The sequence below is a fragment of the Peromyscus californicus genome, unplaced genomic scaffold, assembly GCF_007827085.1.
Source record: "Peromyscus californicus insignis strain IS unplaced genomic scaffold, ASM782708v3 Scaffold_6__1_contigs__length_162567912, whole genome shotgun sequence".
Taxonomy (NCBI): Eukaryota; Metazoa; Chordata; class Mammalia; order Rodentia; family Cricetidae; genus Peromyscus; species Peromyscus californicus.
Genome location: NW_026294584.1, coordinates 153,893,116 through 153,902,477, shown reverse-complemented (window position 1 = coordinate 153,902,477; position 9,362 = coordinate 153,893,116). Strand labels below are relative to the sequence as shown.

Below are 9,362 nucleotides of genomic sequence, written 5' to 3'. Positions count from 1 at the left end.
AACTGGGTTTGTTCTTATTAATAAGACTCTTTAAGATTCATGCTACACATGGTTCTATTTTCCAAATCACTCAAGAGTAAATTAATTAAGATTTTGTTGAAAGACTTACCTGCAAAGAAGTTATATGTTAGGGTGTTGCTACAAAAAAAATGAAAAATGAAGAGGATGTGGGAGCTAGGGTGAGAGATTTGAATCAATATTAAGACAAGTTGGAGAAGGATACTGACTTCCACCATTTACCCTTTATCGTGAGTCAGATGGATACAGTCAACAGTGAAAAGGTTTCCTGCTCAGGAGCTGGCAGGACAGCAGCCTAGTGGACATAGACCTCTTTACCAGAACAAAGGTCTATTTAAATTTTCAAAATCAGCAAAAATATAAAACATTCTGTTGTTATAATTTCAATAAAATGACAAAGGTTGTGTATGTGTGTGTGTGTGTGTGTGTGTGTGTGTGTGTGTGTGATGCATGTGTATGCACACATGGGTACGGGTACCTGCTGAGATCAGAAGAGGACATCAGATTACCCTACAGCTGTGAACCTCCAGATATGGGGACTTGTAGATGTAACCAACCTTCTTATTAAATAAGAAACACAGAACCAATGCAAAGAAGAAAACCAAGAGGTCAGAGCTAAGAGCTAAAACCTTACCCTTCCTCCTGTGGTGGTCCTACCTCTCCGAACCAGAGCTACCCCTGTGTTAAAGTCATTTTATAGAGTTCCTGTCCTGCCTTCTCATTGGTTGTAAACCCAACCACATGACCGCCTCCTCACGGCCTGTCTGTATAGGCCTCCAGGTTTTCCATGATTGGTATTAAGATTAAAGGCATGTGTATCCAATAATGGCTGTATCCCTGAACACACAGAGACTTACCCAGTTCTGCCTACCAAGTGCTGGAATTACAAGCGTACGCCACCACTGCCCTGCTTTCCTATGGCTTGCTAATAGCTCTGATCCCCGGGCAACTTTATTTATTAACATACAAATAACATTTTAATACAAATAAAATATCACCATAGGGACTGGGAACCAAACTTGGTTCCTGTGAAGAGCATCAAGTGTTGTAACCACTGAACCACCTCAACCACCTCTCACGACCCAACATGGCTGTGTTTTAAAGGACATTTCTCTTCCTCATTCTCAATCTTTTTTAATTTTTACTTTACGTGAATTGGTATTTTGCCTGCATGTATGTGAGTGTGAGGTGTCAGATCTTGGAGTAATAGACAGTTGTGAGCTGCCATGTGGGTACTGGGAATTGAAACTGAGTCTTCTGGAACAGCAGTCAGTGCTCTTAACCACTGAGCAATCTCTCCAGCCCACTCATTCTCAATCTTTCCATCATTTCCCATTCATATTTGTGAAACTGATATGTAAAGAGACAAGGAAAGGCAGCTGAAAGCCATACTTGGACCATTTGATTCTTTCACTGTATGAGCAAAGCAACTATGATTTAAATTGGTGCCTTCCTGTTGGACTTCTGCTCTGTGCAGAATTTCAAACACACAGGCTTCTTGGGAGTGTCCTATTCATGTTTTCTGTTTGTTCTAAAAGTTACTTTAAGTTGCATGTCAAGGGTCGGTGGGATGGCTCAGTGGCTAGAGGTGCTTGCTGCCAAGACTTACGACCCAAATTCCGTTCTGGGACCCACATGTTGTAATGAGAGAGCCACCTCCCCCAAACTATCTTCTCACCTCCACATGTATCCCACAGCATGTCTTTGACCCAACAAATAAATAAAAGTAAGAATTTTTTTTATAAAGAATTGTATTTAAAGTACAAGTCTCCAAAGCCCTGTCCTTGATCAACTGACTTAAGTTTAAATAGCATGTTTTGGATCTATCTATTGAAAGTTGACTATTCCAAACACAAGACACACCACTTGGGAAAAACAAAACAAACAAACAAAAACTCAACATGCTAACTAAATTCATTCTGTGGCTTATAACGGCTGCTGGTTATCTGTATGATGTTGGAATATACACACGAAGATGATGGCTGAGGGAATGGAAACAAATGGAATAAAATAATTCTGAGACATTACAAATGATAGGAACACCTGTCATAGAACATGTTATCGGGTCAGGCTGATACGGTGGAAAGCCAATTTTAGGTAGAACTGAAATTCATTTCGACTATGCTTCTCCATTGCTGAGCAATTTATGGAACCTCTTTCAGCTTTGCCATACCCTTCACTAAATGGAGATTTTGGTATCATTAGTGTTGTGAAGATGAATCAGGTTTTAGTATGACTGATGTGTCATGATGATGGATTCCTCATGCAGCTTTGAAAATTCCCTTGGTATGTATGTGTCATCCCCTTTTGCATCCAAGGCACTCCACAGTCTCACTCACACTGAGATACCCCCAATCTTACTTTCTTAGCCTGACTACCTGGTCTTTGGACTGTCCAGGACTTACAGAAGGCTGACTGGCTCAGACTGTAAGCTTCTGGGTATGCTGCCTCTTTACAAGGATCTCTGGTTTATCTTTGTGTTCCTTAGATGATGGTGGAGGAAGAAAAACAGAGGTAATGGCTTTAAGATTAGAGTGTGGACTGCCAAACTCACTAACTACAGTCAGAGGATCGCCAAAATGCCAGGGGAGAGGAAGTGTCTGAACTGAAGGTTTCCAATGGAGAGTCACAGAGGCTTACCTGGTGGAATCTTCCCAACCTGTCAGGTAAGTGCCAGCTAGACACCGAAGACAACACACCCAACCTTAATACTACTTATCCATTCACTTTATAAGGATAACAACCACAAGTATTTTTGATTTTCAGAAACTTAACTCTTTGTGGAGGAAAGAGTTTATTTTACCTTATAATTCTCAGGTCACACTCCATCACTGAGGGAATTTAGGGTGGGAACTCCAAGTAGGAACCTGGAGGCAGGAGCTGATGCAGAGGCCACAGAGGAGTGCTGCTTACTGGTTTGTTCCTCGTGGCTTGCTCAGTCTGTTTTCTTACAGAACTCAGGACCACCAGCCCAGGTGGGATGGACTTTTTTACATCAATCATTAATCAAGAAAATGTTCCACAGACTTGCCTATAGGCTAGTATTATGGAGGAATTTTCTCAGTTGAGAGTCCCTCTTCCCAAATGACATTAGCTTGTATCAAGTTGAAAAAAAAAAAAAAAAAAACTAGGACAAACAAATGGAATCTAGAGCCTACAATCTCAACAGGGTGAAAATGAGCCCTTGGAGGGTCAAACTCTCTGACTGCTTTATATCTAAACTACAGATAAACTATACAGTGCATGTATGGCAAACACAGACATTATATAACACAGATACACTACACAGTAATGCATAGTACCACAGATATATGTGCAATTTGTAGTATCTGTAATGCTACATTTTTCCACCATGATATTTTTATTGATTATTTGGGAATTTCCCATAATGTACTCTGGTCATGCTTACTTCCCAGTCCTCCCAGGTACACACACACCCCAAACTTAACCTTTAAATATATTTTGTGAATACGCCTTGCATCTAAGTAGAGAGTTGCCTACATACATAGAAATATGGATAGCATTTGTTTTAGAAATATTTTAATTCATTGCATAGAAAATAAAGCACGATGACATTAATGACAATGCAACCATGGATGCTTCTAATGTCACAATGAACATATATAAATGATTAGTGGGGGAACTAATAAATTAAAATAGTCTTCCAAGACCACTCTGTCATGATGAATCTTTTCTGTATCAATTGCTGCATTCCAAGAGGATCTAAAACTGAAGGCCCTCCTTAGGAACTACCCAAAATGATTCAATTTAGAGATGACATGTCATAATCAGACATGAGAGACAATTTTTCCCAGGAATACATTTTACTTATCAATGGACACAATGCAGAACAAAGCAGAAATAAGAAAATAATTAAAGTGAATGTATAAATAAGTTTAAAGGTTTTAAAATCATTTTTCATCTATATCTTCGATGTTTAGTGATATTTATTAGAGTTCTGTCATCTAATGCTTAGAGTAAAATACAAAAGCAGACATACTTTTGAAAGGAGAAAAAAATTACATGTTGAAGCCCTTTTGATTATAATTTTATTTGTTTACAGAATTTTCATGCATTGGATAAAATGACCTCCATGTTTGCTTGTTTTTCATGACTTTTCTAAAGTCGTGTCTCCTTGCCTGGCCAGTACTTGGGCTGCAGCACATGATCCCTTGCAGCACATGTTTCCATCTTGAAGCTTGAAGACACCACTGTTTTGTCTCTGGTGGTTATGAAACTGCTGGGTTTTGAAACATACTTTTTCTTTAAAACAAAAAGTACAGCCATGCTTAGGAAAATGGACACTGTACCGAGGAGTGTGGTCAGTCCCAGGTATATGTGTCTAAAAGAGGAGAGAATCTCGGTTATAATTATTGCAACTACTCAACTTGAAATAAAACAAACTGAAGGTTCTAATAGTGTGATGATGACTCTCTTGAAGGACACAGATTTAGAGTAGGCCTGTGGCTATGAACACTGGTGACCTACTACCAGCCGTTTGCTACTGTATTTCTTAGTAGTATTGTCATTCCGAGTTACTGCAAATGATATAATAAACTCCATTTCCTCTGTAAGGAGTTCCTGAAGTCGGGCAGCCATCTTCCTGCTTGCTCAGGGCAGTCCCAGTTAGGCTACTGCTGTACTAAGTATAATTTTAAAAGAATCTCTTTCACTTTCCAAAGTATCTAGGTTTGACTAAGTTATGTGGTGATCCTGCCTCAAATATTCCTCTCACACATTCCAAGGAAAGGCTGCAGCAAGTAATTTGAAGGAGGGGTCAGAATTCTTGTGGCACAGAACTGCCTGAAAATGCGCCTGACGCTCAGTTTGCTCTCTTGCCTCAGAAGTCTTAGTACCAGAAGAACACAGAAGGACAGGCTTTAAGCTTTGTCCTGGTCACATAGTAAATGCTCTCACAGTCTCCACCTCACACAACTGGCACATTACAGTGAATACTTAGTCTCAGCAAATGAGAGCAGACGCCAAATCATACTCCCCAAACTGGCCTGGGTCATGGACCAAAAACCCTTTACACATAAACATCAAAGTCTATTAAACCTATCTTATTTGAGATGGTCTGATTAATTCACATTCAACTGAGATGCTGGAGACTCAGCTTTACTTCTTTAATACAAAGTGTTCAGCTTGTAAGTCTTTGAAAAAAAGGAAGTCCCTGGTCTTAAGCCATTGGAGTATGGCTTTAAGCAATAAGGAGAATAAAGGTTTGATGAACAGGACTGAATGATACCGTAATGAGAAAACCACGCTCTCCACCCTAGACACGCTCACCCACACAGAGGAAGCTTTTTACTTTTATGCATTTCAAGTACTGGAATAATTGAACATCAGCTTGGCAATAAGAGCCGGACGGATTGAGAGCCAAATCCAGATCTTGCCCAGGGGATTAGTGCTGACGTAAATGGTACAGTTTGGCTCAGTTTAAAAAAGAATAGAATTAAACCCAGAATGTGACCTAAATTTAAATGCATCTGAGTTTCAGGGAATGTCTTGCCATTTATGTGCAAAAACTTTCAGAAATGTCATTATATTCTAGAAATTTTCATCATTTGTCATATGTGTGTGCTCATGAGTATATGCACGTGTGTGTGTGTGTATATGTGTGTGTGTGTGTGTGTGTGTGTGTGTGTGTGTGTGTGTGAGATAAGGCAGGGTTGCTCACTCTGTAGATTCAGGTTAGCCAAGAACATATTATATAGCTCAGGCTGATCTCAAGGGCTCAAGGGAGCATTAGTTCTCTTCTGTCAGCCCCCTAAAATTCTGGGATTCCAGGTGTGAGGCATTTTATCTGACTAATTTTCATCATATTAAAAAATGATTATTTGAGAGGGACATAAATTAGAGCAAAGTATAATGATACATGTGTGTAAAATTCATTAAATCTATTACTTTGTATAATAACTTAAAAATTAAGAATAAAATAATGATGACAGTTAAAATGAAATTGAGTGTTAACACTGGGAACTATATATCTTAAGTCAAATATCAAATAATAGAATTGTATATGAAACAGCTCCCAGTTTTTGGTTGATTTATCTTATAAACATGGAAATTACATAAGAAATTCTAGGTTTCAGTGATGTTGCATAAAATGTGATGTAGCAGCACAGAGATCTGGGAATGTGTTTGACATGGTACCTGAAAGCATGTGAGTCATACAGTCTGCAGGAGCCTCTGCTTCCACATTTTTTAAATCCCCATTTGAGGCATGAAGTGTCAATCAAAACACCAAAATACACAGGAGCTGGGATTCCTGCTGCAAGAAACACAAATGATTGCATCTAAGTTTTTGGTCATGAATGGTGACATAGAACCACTTACCTTGAGCCCAGTAATCACTGCTTGGGAGACAAAAAGCCATAGTTTCTCACAGAGACCTCTTTCTATGGCTCAGTGTTTGGTCCCAAGCTCTGGACTCATGCAGTAACTCTCATTAGTATACCTCCATGTACACATCTCCTGATGCATTACACTCAATGTGAACACAACTTCTCCCTCGACTGACTCACCGAGTGGCCAGGGCGAGGAGCTTGGATGCCATCTTTGAGCCCCTCGCTCATTTTTAGTACATCCCAAGTCATGTAAAATCTCTACTTGGGTGTCTATTCTCTTCTCTGTACTGCTGTAATGTAAAGCTTAGCAACGGTATGTGTACAGCTCACTAGTAGATAATTTGCCTAGCATACTTCAGGGCCCTGGGTTCAATTCCTAGCAACCCCACTCCCAATAAAAGCAATAGCTAAAGATTCCTTTTGCCAATCACCTTAGCACTCTCTTACCTATTTACTATGCAAATAACCACATAGATAATTGCCTAAGGTGTTTGTTCCAAGACCAAACAGTACATTTCTGGCCTCATTAAGGTCATATTCATTGGCTTATATTTTGGATCTCAGTTTTATTGAATGTCTTTTGATGCTTAAAATACTCTGTCCTCTTGCCTACTGCCTTCAGTAACTTTCTTTCTCTGAAACAATTTGACTTTTCTTATCTCCCCCCACCCCCGCTTTTTTTTTTTTTTTTTTTTTGGTTTTTTTGAGCAGGGTTTCTCTGTGTAGTTTTGGAGCCTGTCCTAGAACTCGCTCTGTAGATTGGGCTGGTCTCCAACTCACATAGATCCTCCTGCCTCTGCCTCCCAAGTGCTGGGATTAAAAACTTGCACCACCATCCTGCCTCCCTGCCCCCCTCTTCTTAATGCACACATACCCTTTGAGTCTCAGTTTAAGTGATTCCCTTCAGAAAGGGCCGTTCCTATGACCTAAAGTGTATTAATTCTGCTCACCAGCCTACAGTACTTGTTCCCTTTCACAAACCCTTAACGCTCTTGGAACAGCTTATTTAATTGTGTTCTCTGCCAGAACACAAACTATGCAGGCACAGGAAGTTCCTTTCTTACTTGGGCTGTAGTGCTCATCGTTGCTCAGTAACTGATTATTGAGGGCACAATCCTTTCTAGGGAGAAAAGATAATTCTTACCAACAAATTCCAACAAAAGTTTTCTGGAAGGATTGAAATGAGTTCACAGCTTCATTTCTGTTTTATGTATTGCAATCAGATGGTCTATTAACATCTGTTTTGCACCATTGTTGCTGTTGTTTATGAGTCGCCAACATTTTTACACCTAACAAAGGAATAGTTCAAGGTATTTGAATGAACCATGGTGGGGAAAGCATGCCAAGGGCTTGGTCCATGTAGCAAGGGCATTCTTGGTAAACGGCTATGCCAAGAAGCATAGAAAACTCTGGCTAGAAATTGACAAGTTATCGACCTCAAGCCCCCCCTCCATCAGAGATACCCTCCTCCAGCTAGGTCTCCCCTCCTAAAGGTACCCCAACCTTCCAAATGGTGACATCAGCTTGGTTTCTGACACTCAAACAAATGAAACCCCCGGGGCACATTTCATATTCAAATCACAGCATACAGTTACACAAAAGAGTGTACTCTTACTAAAGTCATCCTAATGTATTCATGGCACCATCATGACAAACAGGCCTTTGATAACAAACAGGAACTACTTTTAAAATGTTGTCTGCTTAAAATTCCATTGAAGTTTTATAAATAGTCATGACATAATTGATTTAATTTCGATTCAATTATAGTCATTTCAGCTTCAGGCAAAACATATGGCAGAAATGAAATAATGACGTCATCTCACAGATCACTTATTATTGACAAATGATCTGTATTGTGGAGACGGTTATGGCCCTCACTTTCACCAAGAGGCCATTATCCAGTGATAGTCTACCCTAAAGTCAGCTTTCAGGACAGAATGGGCAAAATGACACACAGTGTCACCTATATAGTTCTCACCTGAAATATTTTATTGACTGTTTACAAAAACAACCAGGTAAATGCAAATGAAGAGTAGCCATAAAGATGACAGACTTGCCTAAATACAAAAAGGAAGGATTATTAGAGGCTGACAAGGGTAGCTAAATGTAGTACATGGCCTTCCACTCACTTTGGAACAAGAGTGTAGAAGGACATCATTATAGTGAATTAAATTCAATTGTGTAATATATAGAAGATACAATAACACACTGGTACCAAATTTCTTGACTGTGACAATGTATTGTGGTCATACAAAATGATGACATTTGTACCTGTAGAAGAGTATAAGCTATGGTCCTTAAACAGTGACGTGCCAGGAAGTCCATACTCATTTGAAATTGTGCATCAGTATAAACTGTAGGAGGCTCAGTTTAAAGAAAGCGTTGGAAGAACCTGAGTGGATGTAGTCTAACAACCTGGTGATCTTTTTGCTATTTTATGGAGCCAGCCTTCCTGAATGCCCCAAAACTGGGAGCACGGTTTAGGCCCTTACCTTGAGCTTTGTCTCTCAGTGAGTGGAATCTTTCTTTATGAAAAAGGCCCATGTACTTTGAATCCTCCATCAACAGAATCTATCCTTATGCTTATCACAGATCCTTCCTTCTTAGGCCCTTACCCTGAGTGCTGTTCATCAGCCAATAGGACTCATTCTTGGTAAGGTTACAGGTGCTTTGATAGCTTGCCAGGGGATTTCAATGTAGCTGTCCCTGAAGCTTTCTTGTGATGATTGTGGAGACTTTCCCCCCAAGTTTTACTGTGCTTAAATGTGTAAGAAAAATAAACCATGAGGTCAGATGCTGGAAGTTTTGATCCAGAAGCTGCTAAAGTAGTGCTGACCCAAGTTTCATTCTTCACCTTCCATGGATTATTTCCCAATGTCCATGACACTTCTGGGGCCCCTGACAATAAACCAATATAAACACACACACACACACACACACACACACACACACACACACACACACACACACACACAGACAATGTTTTAGAAAGAG

The 9,362-nt window shown here is 39.7% G+C and overlaps 1 protein-coding gene across 13 annotated transcripts in view; it reads right to left on the bottom strand.

Moving 5' to 3' along the window:
• Positions 1-3,328: 3,328 nt before the first annotated feature.
• The window catches only part of Slco1c1 (solute carrier organic anion transporter family member 1C1), a 43,260-nt gene continuing 37,226 nt past the window's right edge, over positions 3,329-9,362 (bottom strand). For 10 of the 13 annotated variants that reach the window (XM_052719564.1, XM_052719559.1, XM_052719556.1 and 7 more), the window contains 2 exons: positions 6,175-6,292; positions 3,329-4,360 (listed from right to left, as the gene is read on the bottom strand). In XM_052719564.1, coding sequence (XP_052575524.1) covers positions 4,138-4,360; positions 6,175-6,292 — 341 coding nt within the window. In that variant the 3' untranslated portion in view covers positions 3,329-4,137. Of the gene's footprint in view, positions 4,361-6,174; positions 6,293-6,946; positions 8,426-9,362 lie in introns of those variants that run through there. The other 3 variants (XM_052719568.1, XM_052719561.1, XM_052719563.1) reach the window with 2 other exon arrangements.